This window comes from Pseudorca crassidens, chromosome 13 (assembly GCF_039906515.1).
Source record: "Pseudorca crassidens isolate mPseCra1 chromosome 13, mPseCra1.hap1, whole genome shotgun sequence".
Lineage (NCBI taxonomy): Eukaryota > Metazoa > Chordata > Mammalia > Artiodactyla > Delphinidae > Pseudorca > Pseudorca crassidens.
In genome coordinates, this window is record NC_090308.1 from 36,706,479 (window position 1) to 36,721,795 (window position 15,317).

At 37.8% G+C, this 15,317-nt stretch overlaps 1 protein-coding gene across 4 annotated transcripts in view; it reads right to left on the reverse strand.

The window, feature by feature from the left end:
- NKAIN2 (sodium/potassium transporting ATPase interacting 2) overlaps nt 1–15,317 on the reverse strand; it is a 979,302-nt gene that overhangs the window by 150,068 nt on the left and 813,917 nt on the right. For all 4 annotated transcript variants that reach the window (XR_010933719.1, XR_010933720.1, XR_010933721.1 and 1 more), the window contains one exon: nt 236–436. Coding sequence is in view for 1 of the 4 variants with exons in the window: in XM_067702200.1 (XP_067558301.1) it covers nt 236–436 (201 nt within the window). In the remaining 3 variants the exon portion in view is untranslated. The remainder of the gene's footprint in view (nt 1–235; nt 437–15,317) is intronic.

Consider the following 15,317-nt stretch of genomic DNA (forward strand, 5'->3'; position numbering starts at 1 on the left):
AAGCTAGGGCAAAGGGAGAGGGGAGTTCCCAGAATTAGCAGCACAGCCAGAAAGAAGCACTTGGCCCACAGCACAGCCTGGTTTAACCTGACACATCCCTGTTAAAAGTGGCACTGATTAGGAAAAAGCACAGAGCCACATTTTACCCACGGGTTCCAACTGTGTGCACTGAGTTTGCACAGAAATAAAACAGTTCCGGAAGCACTAGAAGGAGTGGTTGGCTGTCGACACTTACTGCGAGGACAATCTGGAGGGAACTATGAGCCACTTCTATGTACTGGTACTCCAGAAAACACCCCGAGACCGTGATGTAGCGATGGTCTTCTGGGGCCCAGTCTGGGGCAGGTGTCACTGATGTCACCGTACATCCTGGTCCATTCTCCATCCACCAAGATCGGTGCATTGAAATATTAAAAGTCAGGATAAGGTCTGTTTCCTGCAAGAAGGCAATTTATAAGGATGAGAATTACTTTGTAAATGTTAGTTAGCTTATTCGGACTGAATTGCTTTTGAGTTTCCCATTTTGAAATGTAGGTTTCTTCCCCTCCCCTTGCTGTATTTTATAGGCAGAAAGGTAGCATCTAAAGTCAAACTATCAGTTCCACCTGAAAATTATGTCTATCGATTTCATATATGAAGGTTTGCCTGACTGCAGTGATACAAATAAAAATACTTATTAGTAGAATTGTCAGACTTACATTGTTACACTGAAAAGTCTTAGCTTTTAGGACTTGTAAATATTACAAAGGGAGTGTTTTAAGCTATTTTTATCAAGTGCAGTTCATCTTCAGCCTGCTATTTTCCTCTCCCTCAGAATATTTACCTTTTGCACATTTTAAATGTTAAAACTGTACATCAGTTTGGCAAAATTTAACACAATAATGTGGTTAGTGGTTAAAATATGTGAGAACTTTACTTAATAAAACACATTATTTCTTGTCCCCCCACCACTTATTATTATTTTAGAAAATCAGGATCTTTTCAATCTTGCCAACTCCTAATATAAAATTGGTCACAATACTTCTTAAAAAGTATCATCAGCAAATTATTGCAGGGTGAAAATAGTTAAGTCAACAACTCTTTAGATGAGGTTCAGCATGTTAGGTGATGTGCAGCTACAAATGGAATGATGGTAGTTTCCGCACTAGTGACCTTGAAATCACATACACAGATGTGGAGATGTCAATAGCACAGGGACGAATGTTGTTTTCCAGGAAGAGAATGCATCAAACACATCCTAGTATTCAGCAAGTCATGAGGGAAGATTCTAACAGAGAGGATCAGTGGTGGAAAAGGAATTATTTCGGTCTCAGTGATAGAACCTCAAGATAATAGATGCCAACTACTCTTATGCCAAAATGAGGTACCAGATTGACCAGGCCGATCCTGCATAGGAAATATTAAGACATATTCACTTAAACTGAACATATGAAAGGGCTGAGCATAAGTGATCAGGGAATTTGGAGACTGGAAAGAGTATTCCTTCGGAGAGTGCTATGTTATGAGTCTCATCATCTCCATAAAGTGGTGGTAAGGGAGGGGGTAAGGTCTCTTCTCTTCAAGCCTATTGAGAAGGGCTTCAAATTATCCCTTGGAACCTGGGAGATACAGCAAACTGGTTTCTGACTCAGTCAGAATAAATCTCAAAATAAAAGCCTGTGGCTGGAGCTACGTGCTAAGTGGCCAAAAATGTCTTTTTTATTGCGTTAGTTGATTTTTGAATAGTGAACCAGTCTAGTATAAATCCCACTTGGTTGTGGTGTGTAATTATTTTTGTACATTGTTGAATTCATTTTGTTTGAAAACATTTTGTTAGGATACTTGCATCTATATATGTAAAAGGTAGTGTTCTTTTCCTGTATTTTCTTTGGTTTTGGCATTAGGTTAATGCTACCTCATAGAATCAGGAAGTTTTCCATCTGCTTCTGTCTTCTGGAAGAGATTGCAGAAAATTGGAATAATTTCTTTCTTAAATGCTTGGTGGAATTCACCAGTGAGCCCATCTGGGCTTGGTGCTTTTTGTTTTGAAAAGTTATTAATTGAGAGATATATATATCAATTCATTCAATTTATTTAATAGATATAGGCCTATTCAAATTTCTTCTTGTGTGAGTTTTGGCAGATTGTGACTTTAAAGAAATGTGTCTATTTCACCTAGGTAATCAAATTTGTGGGCATGGAGTTCAGCTCTATACTGAAGTCTGTCTTCTCTACTACAGCAGCTAAAATAAAATTTATCTTGCCACTTATAACAAGTTTCCAGTGCAATATTTTTCTTAACAGCTCTCATGTCTTTCTCTTACCTGGTTTGCTCTCTTATTTCACAGAGTACATAATTCACGACTTTCTTAAGAATAGGTGAATGATTTTAAGTCTGAAGTGTTTTTACCCTACTTTTATATTAATTGACTGATATTTTGGATGGATATGTGCTTCTTGGTTGAAAATCTTCTCTCAGAACTGGGTGGCTGTTTCTCCATTATCTTCTAATTTCCATTATTACAGTTAAGAAATCTGATATCATTTTGTTCCCTGTAATTTTTTATGTAACCTGTTTTCTTTCTTTTGGTTTCTTGCATCTTTTTGTTTTAACCAGTGAAATATTTCAAAAACATCAAAAAGTATAGAGGATATTATAATAATACCATTATACCCACCACTCAGTTTCATTGAATCTTATGTTATATTTGCTTAAAGTCATTTTTTAAATAAAATTTTATACATATAAATGATGCTTCCTCTGTAGTCTTCCTAAATATGATTTCCCCCTTCTCTCTCCACAGATAGTTACTATCATGATTTTGGTGTCATTATTCTCATGAAAGCTTTTTGTAGTTTTACTGAATATTTACATAGTTATTAATAATACAAAATGCTGGTTTTTTAGGTTTTAAAATATATATATACTCTGTAACTTACTTTGGTTCCATGTTATATTTTTGAGGTTTATTGATGTAGAAAATCTTTTTAGCTTCAAGTTCTGAAATTCAGTAAAACAGTATCTTGATGAGTTTCTTTTTCACTTAGTTTGTAGAGCATCTGGAGGGACTTTCCATCCAAGAGCGCTTTCCTTCCATTCTAGAAAACAACCTACATTATATCCTTAATTGTTCCCTCCCTTCTACTCTTTTGTGTTACTGCAAGAAGCTCCTATTAGTCAGACATTTGTCTTTCAGGATTGATCTGTTACATTCTTATTTTTTCTTTCGTATTGTTCATATCTTATATTTCTCTTTACTCTCTTGTAGATTTTCTTTACCAAGTCTTCCCAAACTTATATTGAACTATGGCTTTAATTTTTAATATTTGGAACTTTAAAGAGCTAATTCTTCTCTAATTGTTGCTTTTGTATAGTTAATATATTTCAATTGTTTCTTGGCTATAAATTTTCTTATTCTCTGAATACTTATTCTTTTAAAATTGTGTTTCCTACTTTGTTTTTGCTTTATCCAAGTTACTTATTTTTACTAAATAAGTAAACAGATAAGTAGATAATATTAACAGTAATTATCAAGGATCTACTATGTGCAATAGGCAATGTTCCTACCTTTGTGAGTGTTCATTTGGGGGTGAGGTAGGTGGACAACAAATACATGAACGTATCAAAATGTCTGTGTAGTGATTAATATATGCAGAAATATAAGCTCAAGTAAAGAAATAGAATAACCAAGAATTGGATGATGGGGAGTGTAACACAATATTAAATATAATAGTAAGAAAAGATGTCTCATTATTTTGTATTTGCATGAGTTCTGAATGAAGTATAGGAGTAAAGAGAGCAGATATGGGGAAAAGCATTCCAAGCAGAGAGAATAGCCGGTGGGAACGCCTGAGTATTTTCTATTATGTTTATTTTTGCCTCTGACTTTCTTGTTGGAGCTGTTCCTTAGAAGTCTTTCACAAGAGTTGTCCTTTCATACCAAAGAGAAACTAAAACTTGGTTGGCAGTTTGTCATGCATTAGTGGGCTGATCAGCTGGTATCCTTCACATATGATGACTGAGCAGGGCCTTCCAAATGCTAGGTCTGTAGGGATTGGTAGGACTTTGTTCTGGGTCTTCCACTTTACTTGTGGGGTATACATCAGACCACAGCCTCCTTGGGCTGAACTGGGGAGGAGCTGATGCTCTTGCTACATAATATACAGGCTTTTTTTTTTTCAGCACAGTATTTAATTTAATGCTCACGTATTCAGAAACTTAACTCATGCCTGCCTGTGCTTCAAGAGTCTTACCAGTCCAGAGGAGAAGCCTCGTTGCATAGACTAAAGGAGGTGCCTCGGGGCAGTCTAACTGCCCTTTGCACAGATTATTCAATTCATTCGTATTTTTAATCCTGTACCTCACATACACCTTCCACTTCTAAATCCTGACTTTTCCAAGGGTTTTATGGGTCAAATCTGTACATTGGAACCCACTGCATGATCATAAGTTTTAGGTTTTTCCATTTTGCTAAGTCATGTGCTAATCCTCTACTTTCTATCATCCAAAAACTGTTGACACTTCTTGTCCATTCTCTTTTTACTGTGTGTTATCGTTTTTTTATTCTTTAATACCATGTGGTGGAGTTTCAGGATGAAATGTAAGTAAGTACATATATTCAACCAGTGATCATTAACTGGAAAGTTTCTGGCATTATCTTACATTCTTATTTAGTTTCTTGTGGACATTTAAACAAAAGGTCTCTGTGTAAGCATAAAATAATGCACACATAAGCATGTGTGCCTTATTTTAAGCACAAAATATAAATTCCTGCTTGTAAAATAGACAATCGAAAGGTCTCCTTAAGTCCCCTTAAGTGCAACAGAAATTCCTGAGCATAACCTGCTCGATGCATAATCAATAGGTTATTTAATTCCCATATATTTTGTGATTTTGAGTTCAAAATTATAAGGACTTTTGAGACAAAGAATAAGTCTTGATAGCACAAAATAAGGCATAAAACCACAGACCAAATCTTGTATATTATCAATGAATTCACACTGAAAAGGATACAAGATAGGCTCAGAATTGTAAGATTAAAAAACTTTTACATCTAAAAAGACTTTAATAATTATATGTCCAGAGTAGTATAGTGTAATTTGTATCAATATATTTATTCATCTCTCTTAGTAACTATTCAAAAAGTTCAGATTAAAGGACCCCATTATTGGTCATGTCATTTTTCAAAATAGCAGGGTCTGATATATTACATGAAAGCTGTTATTAGCATTAAAAAGTTGTTTCTGATGGGGTTGTATGCATTCAGGGCAACACAAGAAGCCTAACTGCTCAACAAATAATAAACATTTGATAATTAAAAAAAGAGCATTGAAAAGTAAATGAGAAAGTGATACTAGTCATGTCTGAGAATTTCAACAAAAAGCTACAATTTACTTTCACAATTTATGGCATTTATTGCATAATCTATTCTAATAGTAAACAATCGATTCAATATTGCAAAGATTAGAAGGTGGAGGTAAGAGTGAGAAGCTTTCAGTTGCAGTTTAAAAAATCTGAAATATTTTCTTAAATTTCTGGAGTTTTCTATTAGTTCTTCTTTTGAAATAATAATATTAAAAATTGATACTCTCGCTTTTATAGATTGATTAGTTAGTATCTGAAAGTATAGAAACTATGCTTCTTAGTAAATGGCAATTAGGTTATAGTTATCAGGATAGTTACTAACAAATATTAATTATTCATATACCATATGCAAAATACTCTACCAGGCCGTGATGATGAGAAGAGATGTAAGATGCAATCTCTAACATTACAGGACTTATTGTCTCTTTTGGAGGGCAAGGTATAGAGATAAAATGTAACAATAAAAGGAAGCATTTGATAAGCACCTAATGAGAGGTGTGGACAATGCGTGTCTGGGAACTCGGAGGGTGTGATGCCTGTGGACTCCGGTGGGGCAGCATCTCAGAGATGGGAACTCTAGCTGGGGTTTAAAGTAAAAGCCAGGTTAGATAGATCCACAGCCTGGGGGGAAAAGACCATTTTAACTGGCGTGGACCAAATAATCAAAATTGTAGAGCTAAGAATACTTGTGTATTTAAGGACAAGTAAGTAGCCTTATTTTTATGAGATGAGAGTTTTTAAGAAGGAGTAGTGTGTAAAATCACTTCAGAAAAATAAGTTGAGGACAGATTGGGGAGTGACTTAAATGCCAAACCAAACATCCTGGCTTATTGAAAGATTTTTGATCAGGGACAGGACATTGGCGCTATCAAACATGAACAGAGATATATTACAGAAAACATAATCAAGTCTCCTGTAGGATTGGGGTGGACAGTGCAGGAAACATGTGGTGAGACCAGTACAGGTGCTGTGTTAAAAATAGTCACGATAGAGGTGATCACACAGATGCTATAAAATCCAAATGCTTCATCTTAATCACCCTAGACTATTCTGCTGAGTTCCCTAAGTGTCCAGGGAGGTGAGACCAGGGTCACCTCAGAGTAATACTTCATATTATTTTAATACTCTCAGAGTAAGAATGGGAACAAGTCAACATTACATTAAAACATACTTCTGGTGCTGATATTAGAGGAAGGCCAGGCAAGCACATTGAATGGTAAGAAGCAAAATTTAACAACAATGAAAATACTCTGGAAGGTCAAAATAGTTATATTAATAAAAGCATGTGTATTTAGACATTGGGACTAAGAAGTAGTTAGAGAACCCTGTGATTGAATGGCATCCTTAATTAGCTGAGGATGCAGGAGTTGGGATAGTGAGGAAGGCTATATTTGACACCAAGAATCACTTATTCTCAATGAACTCTTTTTTCTTTTTTTTTACAACCAAATATACACTGAGTTAAAGTTTATAAGATCATCAGAAAGCATTGTGTTATATCTCATTGCCAATATCTATATGTGGATACTAATTCATAGGAAATTCTGAAAAATTCTTTAGAATTTTCACAGCTTATTTCCAGCTGGTGAACTTAATATTCTAACGTTAAACATAGCTGTTTTCTTCTGTTAATACATGCTTAAATCTATGCAAACCTGCTCATACATATAAAAACCCTAATGCCAAATTTATCCTGGTAACACAAGAATTAGTGAAAGCAAATCATATCGTTCAAGATGCCAGGAAGAAGGAGCTAAGAAAATATGGTTTTGAAAAGATAAGCAAAATTACAAATGCACTTTATTTGACAAGTAGAATGAATGTTGCATATATAGGAATGCAGCGAAGAACATAAGGAAGTTCATATCTACCAACTCCAAAATCCAAAGTTGTAATTCATCCTACTATATGATAAACTTAAGAAAAGTAGATGGAACATCAGAAATATATTTGTGCCCCTACTTTCTTCTAGAATCCTTAACTATGGGTAACTTTGGGAAATGGCTGATTATGCTTCATAATTCAACATGACACCAGAGGTAGTGTTAACTCCAGTTCCTGGCTCCTGTCTTTAGTTATTCAAGGAAAAATCAAGAAAATATTTCTGTGAGCATGAAAAACATTACAACCATTCCTCTAAAATCAATGAGGAAAATCTGATATTTGGATTTATAAAATCTAGTTTTAAAAACAAAGCGTGTTTCCTCCCACTATGTGGAAAGATTCACTAAAGAGGTAGTACAAAATGTTTCAAGTTCATTGCTATTACATGTTTTCATTGTTTCTTGCCTGAAAACAGGTTTCTCATGTCTGTGTTGCGACAAAGGCCATTATTTCACTTTTCTAGATCTTATCCTAATTGCCTCCTTAGTCCAGATAAATGTTCTACGTTATTCTGCAACTGGTCTGCATCCTGAGCATTGTTGCAAAAATTACATTTTAATGAAATCCTCCTCAATACTTCTTATTAACATCCTGCATTTATCTCTGTATTTAAATTAATATTTTGGGCTACCCCTTCTAAGCTTTTCCTGATTAATTCCATTCCTTTTTTGAGATCATAATGTTATAACTGGTGTGTATGTGTGTGTGTATATATGTATATATATATATATATATCGAAATTATCTTGGTCCATTGTTTTCTTCTTGTGGGAAAGGGATATGTTAAGCCCCAATATAGTCACTGTTCCTGCTTAGGAAATACATATTAACTCTAAGCTAGAGAAGAAAGTCTGCGTTGGGAATACAAAGAATTTTGTTTCAAGGTGATCCTTGTAATGTTCTGAAAGAGCTGTGTGGAAGGAAGGGAGAGGAGGGAGAGAGGGAGGGAAAGGAAAGGAAAAGAAAGAAAGAATTCAGAAAGGAAGCTGCCGTGCTGTTAAAGTTAATTGAACCTCCAGGCTCAAAAGTCTTGATTATTTTTTTACTTCCAAAGTTAGGACTCATCAGCCATGAGTGGGATCTAAGTTTGGCAAAATGAGTCTTCCCTCCTCTCTTTCACACCCTTTCTAGCATATGCTAGAGGCAGAATTTTCTCAGCTGGTTACAATAATGAAAGATCAACTTCTCACTGACTTTATAGTTTTCGATGTACTGAAACCTCTTCAGGCAGCTTTTCCTGCTGTTTTCTCACTTTCTCATTTGTTCCCACCCTGCAAGTATCTTTTCCCATTTTGTGAGTGTTCCTTTCCCGTCTAAGAGCTTTGAAAAGAGATCTGCATTCCCTCTAGGGGCTTAGGGACACAAAGAACAGGTTAGCTATTTCAAGAGAAGATGTTACTGCCATTTTGGCACTCATCTGAAGGCCACCATTTCCTTTGTTTCTAAAGTACATTTATGTGGATTTTTTTTTTTTTTTTTTTTTTTTTTGTGGTACGCGGGCCTCTCACTGCTGTGGCCTCTCCCGTTGCGGAGCACAGGCTCCGGACGCACAGGCCCAGCGGCCATGGCTCACGGGCCCAGCCGCTCTGCGGCATGTGGGATCTTCCTGGACCGGAGCACGAACCCATGTCCCCTGCATCACAAGGCGGACTCTCAACCACTGCGCCACCAGGGAAGCCCCCACATTTATGTGGATTTTTAATTGGCATAGAGGCAGAGGTGCTGATGATACTGAAGGCTTGGTGACATTTCAGGAACACTGAAATGTTCTCCTCAATGGTTCCCCACCGTTACTGCCAGTCATTATCCCACCTATGTGTGCAGCCCACCCCCCCCGTCCCGACGCTATCATCTTCCCAAAATTGGAAATGCTGACTTGGATAGTATCTTCACTTGCCCCCAAAGATTTTAACTTGTCAACAGAATTGAATTGGGAGCCCAATCACATTTTGATCCATAGTTCAAAATGTCTCTTAGTTAAATTTATTACCAGAAATGCTAATAAAGTTTTATGTCCTTTCCTTTCTTCATTCATTCTCTGGGAGAGAATAATGCATGGGAATATAACCCAAAATGGTAGCAAGATGGAGATAAGCGAAGCATTAATGTCATTGATGCTGGACTTTAGAGAGCCATCTTTCAGTTATTGAGAAGGACCATAACTAGAGATGCAATGAAATACTAATTAACAGAAAATTTCTCTATAAGACCTCTTAAACCTTTTCATTTTGAAGATAAGTGTATCTCCTAGTCCATTATAAATTCTTCAACTTACTGTTAAGTTTGAGAAAATGTATATACTGCAAAAAGAAAGGAAATAAAACTTTTGTATTTATTACCTAGACTATGCCTCAAGAACACTTAGAAGGAGAGATTATTATCCTTATTTAACAGAAGAAAAAATGAGGCTGAGAGTGCATATATAACTGCATCAAGTTATTTTTATTAAGGATGAAACTAGGTTTCAAACCTATTTTTTGTCTGAATGCATGCCTTCCAACTAAACCTTGTTGCCTCTTAAGGAAATTCTCTTGGCCACCTAATCAATCATTGCCAAAACACCGTATTTGGTATTCTTTAGGAGGATGTTCTAGAAGAAAACCCAGTGGACTCATAATTCATACAATTTATTTTAAAAATTTCTAAATGCTGTTCAGAAACCTACACAGCACTATAAAAGACCTGGACGTGTCCTCTTTGGTGGTTTGCTAACGCTAATCCAAAATTCATTGTACCCTGAATTTACAGTAGAGGTATATTAGCCATGCGTTTAGATGAAGGAGCTTTTAAAGATATTTTAGTTGTACTTTATTCTCATGAGAGATTTTTTTTTAAGTGGTAAGATTTGTCTCTTGTCTTGTTTTATCCTGGCAAGTACATAGATCAATACTGCTTAGAATTTGTGGAGACAAATATAAATAAACCTCTAAGTCTAAATAAAACACCTTTAAGTATGTACCTATTTCCTTTGGATTGCTTCCAAAGAGCTCTTTGCAGCTTTTGTAATGCACAAGTCCTAGAGGCTACTGGTGGAAAAGTCACTGTCTAGAAGAAAACACTGAGAAATAGAAAAATACTCCTCATTACTTTTACATAGAAAGAACACTTAGTTCCTCTGTCTCCTTTACAAAGAGGGGATATTCTTCCCCGAAGTGTAAGAGGACAGAGAAGTAGAAGTTGGGAACACAAATGTGGGGAAGAAACAATTCAATAATTTTGTTACAGTGGTGAAAAGGTGAGGATGAAGTGAGGTGGTGGGCAGGAGAGTAGTTCATTCTAGAAATGGTGCTGATGTTGCAACAGCATCAGTCACAACTCAGTCCTTCTTATTTATTTATTTATTTATTTGCGGTATGCGGGCCTCTCACTGCTGTGGCCCCTCCCGCCATGGAGCACAGGCCCTGGACGCGCAGACCCAGCAGCCGCGGCTCACGGGCCCGGCCGCTCCGCAGCATGTGGGATCCTCCCGGACCGGGGCACAAACCTGTGTCCCCTGCATCGGCAGGCGGACTCTCAACCACTGCACCACCAGGGAAGCCCAGTCCTTCTTATTTAAAAGATGTGCTTCCTTCCAACTCTTTTTTCCCCTTCACTTGCCTACAGAAAGGCATCATTCTCTATCAAAATATTCTTTTCTATTTATTGACGATTCTCTTCTATTTATTGACGATTCTCTTCTTAAGAGTACCAAAAATGAAGTCTTGTGAAAACGAATAGTTTAATAATTCCCCATCCAGAAGTTCATAGCCATAAGCCAAGGGGCCATTTGAATTTACATCTTACACCTTAGCATGTCCATTGTCGTATAATCTTAAGTTATAGGTGGATTTTGTTAAGCTACTTCAATAAAGGCGTAATAAAGTAACCGGCTATTTTCCTGCAGTGGACATAAGAATTGTGTGACATCTAATCTTCTCATTCACCTGAGGGATCTTTTACAGTCTCCTGGTCAGACTGTTTTAGAGTTTGCATCTGAAGACACTGACAAAACTGCATCCTTTGTCCAAGGTACTTGCAGGGTCTAAAACTGATGTCCTATGAGGAATTTTGAGAGAATTTAGGTTGAATTGTCCGGAAAAGACTAAAAGAGATTCTTATAATTGCCTTCAAATATTTAAAGAAATATAAAATAATCAGAGGGATCAGACTCATTTATATTTAACTTCAGGGAGAAGCCAAAGATTCAAGCTGATGAAGTTATCTGGGAGGTAAGGCAGACAATCCTCAAAAGATTAGAAATGTTCCCAGAAAGAATGGGTGGTGTTCTGAGTAATGAATTCCCGTAGCTAGTGGTATCCAAGCAAAGGCTGGATGGTCCTTCAAGAGTGAAGGCTACACTCAAAACTTACACAATCTCTTCCCTCAAAATGATTCTGTGATTATATGAATAGAGAGAAACTAAAGATCATATGTGACATGATTATCCATTGCCTAGGTTTATTCAGTACCACTGAAATAGGGGAATGTAAACTTCTGAGTATATCACTCTATCTAGTTCATATGAAATGACTTAGAAAAATAAGCTGTAATTTTAAATCTACCAAGGACTAGTTTATGCCTAGCTGTTAATAATCTGCCTCTATTGACAGCTACTCATGTTAGCTCTTCAATATACTGCACTATGCTGTAGTTGACAATGATTATATATAAATTCTCAGCACCGGGCACTTAGAGAATCTCTTTAGAAGTATCAAAATCACTTCAATACTCTTGTGAAAAGGAGCAATTTTAATAGTTTTTCACTAATCAGTGATTGTTCACAGTTAGAACCAAGAGAATAACTTGAATTTATACAGTGAATCTGAAAAGGTTCCTACAAAACTCCAGCAATTTAAGAATTTAATCTAGTTAGAATATCATAAAGGTTACTTCCATTATAGAATATAGCTACATGGGTTTTTTTTTTTTTTTTTTGCTTTTTGGGGTTTTTTGAATTAAATATTCCTTTATTGCTGAAAAATGCTCATCAACACCTGAGCCTTCAGCGAGTTGCAATCATTTTGCAATAGTAACATCAAAGACCACGGATCGCCACAATAAATCTCATCATAATGAAAAAGCTTGAAATATTGTGAGAATTACCGAAATGTGACACAGAGACACAAACTTAGCAAAAATAGTGCCAATAGACTTGCTCGATGCAGGGTTGCCACAAACATTCAATTTGTAAATAACGCAGTATTTGTGAAGCACCGTAAAGCAAAGCACAATAAAACAAGGTGTGCCTGTAATTAAAGCCCCTACATGTTTTTGGGGTTTTGTGTCTTACACTTGTGCTCATATTGAAAACAAAATTTTTTCTCAATGTTTTTGTCAAACAGATCCCACTAAGACCACCATGTTTGTTTTTCTCAAGTTTGTTTTTCCCCTATGAGAAGATCTCTTCACAAGCAAGGGCACCAATGGCATTTCTTTTTGGTGAGTCTCTTAAAAATACATCAGAGAGAACTTTCAAGCACATATTGTGAGTTGACCCTCTGGGTACTCATGATGTCTCCCATTATCAGCATCAGAACATTATTGTCCTACCCATGGCTGGATGATTCCTCAACATTGATAGAACTCTACCATGGAATATCATTGACCAACTTTGTTGATCACTGAGCATGTTTCATGAATTTTTATTTTACATTACTCTACTGGGTTTTCTTCTCCGTGTAAACAGGCTTTAGTCTTCACTAGCTCTTTAAAAGCACCATCATCAAGCCCACTTATAATGATTGTCCTTTGCCACACCTGGCCTTGTCTCTCTGCCATGGTTTCAGTAGACTCTCCTTCAGTGAGTGCATCAGAATCACCTGGAGGGCTTGTAGAAACAGGCTGCAGGGTGCTACGCCCACAGTTTCTGATTGGTAGGTTTGGAGCATGGCTGAGAATTTACATTTCCTAACAGGTTCCCAGATGATGCTAATACTGCTGATTTAGAACCTCACTTTGAGACTCAGGGCTCTACCAGCGTGCCTCATACTGTTTGCCAATTTTCACAGCTAGAGGCACTTAACGTCTTGATTCTGCCCCACGCATGTAGGAAGGAATACAGGCCTTTCATTGGTTCAGTACAACGTAACTTTACCACGGGTTTGACGTGGGTAGCAGAGCTGAGCGTTTGCTGAGTTTTCCAGCTCCCATCCTTCAAGCCTTCCTGGATTCCTTGGTGGACACACTATTTCTTCTGAGACTAGGACACTTGGATTTTCCTTGCTCTGTTCCTTCTGGAAGCTGAAGGTGAGCAGTTAAGTTCACTACCCACATCTGGGAATCTACCTGGTTGCCTTCTGGACATTTGTGACCTTATGCTCCCTCTGGCATTTTTGTTTTGCCCGCACTTTCTTTCTGTGGCTTGTTGTTAAGACTTTGAAGTTTGCCTTTTCTGTGCCAGTGAGTCTAGCGTCCTAGGTCTGGCATTCCCTGGCCCGACTTCAAATACCCCAGGCTACCTTCATCTCTGCTTTTCAAACGTGGATTATTTATTCAGTTGAACAACATTGTTGCTATTCCTGTGACTGCTGCCTATTCTTTTGCTCTCTTGATTTCTATATGTGTTTCCAGATCCCTCAACCCCGAGCTCCATCTGCCTCATGCTCTGAGACTCAGTGCTGGCTTGGTCTTTTTCCTCTATGAATGATTACGTTTCTGGTAAGATCATGCAAGTTGGCCGGAAGGTTCTAATGTCACCTACACACATGACTTAGACCCAAGTAAGTCAACTATATTTTTTCCTTTTTAAACCTGTGTCAGGGAGGTCTCTGGGCTTGTTATGCAAAGTGTAGTCTGAGGATCGGTGGCTTTCAGCATTTCGGGGTGCTTGTTAGAAGTGGTGAGCCTCAGGCTCCACCTCAGATGTACTGAGTTAGAATCTGTGTGTAACAGGAGCCCCAGGTGATTTTCATGCACATTGTAAAGAACTGATGTATGGTATAGAGGCTATAGGAGGAACTGCTACCACCTGAGACTAAATGGGACTCTCAACCTTACCAATCACTTTTCCAACTTCCTTATCACCACTGATGTAATTTTACAAACCTGTGTTGGGTGAGTTTCCCACTGACAATGTGAACTATGACCAACAACCCATGATTCTGCAGGAACCCAGAGTCTCTCTGTGTACATCTCACATTTGTTGTTTCTTGGGACTTCTCTTGCACAAAGCCTTTTCTACTGTGTCAACATACCAAGGGAATATTTCTTCATGCTTTTGGCCATGATCTGATGTGGGCTTAGATGACAGGCAGCCTGAGGGTCCAGGGTGGATGAATACCACTCAAGTTCAACAATAAATTTTAGGTGCTTAATGTAATGCTGGCCCACAGTAGGTGGCCATCCAAACATCTCTCATCAGCATTTATTATGGAGAAGATGTTATCGGTAGATCAGGCTGGGTGAACTAACTCCACCCCAGAGCTTCTGTGGTGGATGGGGCCGGCAGTACTGGCCTGGACAGTGACCAGTGAATGACCTTGTTGCCAGCAACCCATCCCTAAAGGAGCAATGCTTCAGGCAGTGACTGAGTCCAAAAGTCAGGTCCAACCATTGCAGGGAGGGGGCTAATAAGACACATACAGAGTGTCAGAGCCTCAGTCGAGACTGCCTACCTTTAGGATAGGGCTACACCCCAAAAGGAAGAAATGGCCATGTTAAGCTGGAGACCCAGGTGGACAGGCCCTTATTCATAAGCAGTGCCACAGAAAGAACATGGGTTCTATCAGTAGAATCCAAGCTGGGTTTGTGTGACCTTGAGTAGCTTTAACCTTGGATGGTCTTCCTAGGCAAATGTCCAGGATCTAATAGAGGACTCATAGTAGATGCTTAGTTCAGTGGTAGTTACTATTATGTTTATTGTAGGGGGAATCATATTCTTATGTGAGCCTATGGACCTGAGGGCTACTCCAGGTTCTTTGAATTCTGACCAGATTGGTTGGAAGGTTGGGTAGCTAGTGTAGTTCAGGATCTGAGCAGAAGGCAGCATGTGTGCTCAAAGCACAAGTGCTTAGCAGGGTATATTGGAGGACTTTTTTTTTTTTCCCCTTTCCTCTTTTGTGCTCTTCTCTTGTAATTTGATGACTATCTTTAGTGTTGTGTTTGGATTCCTT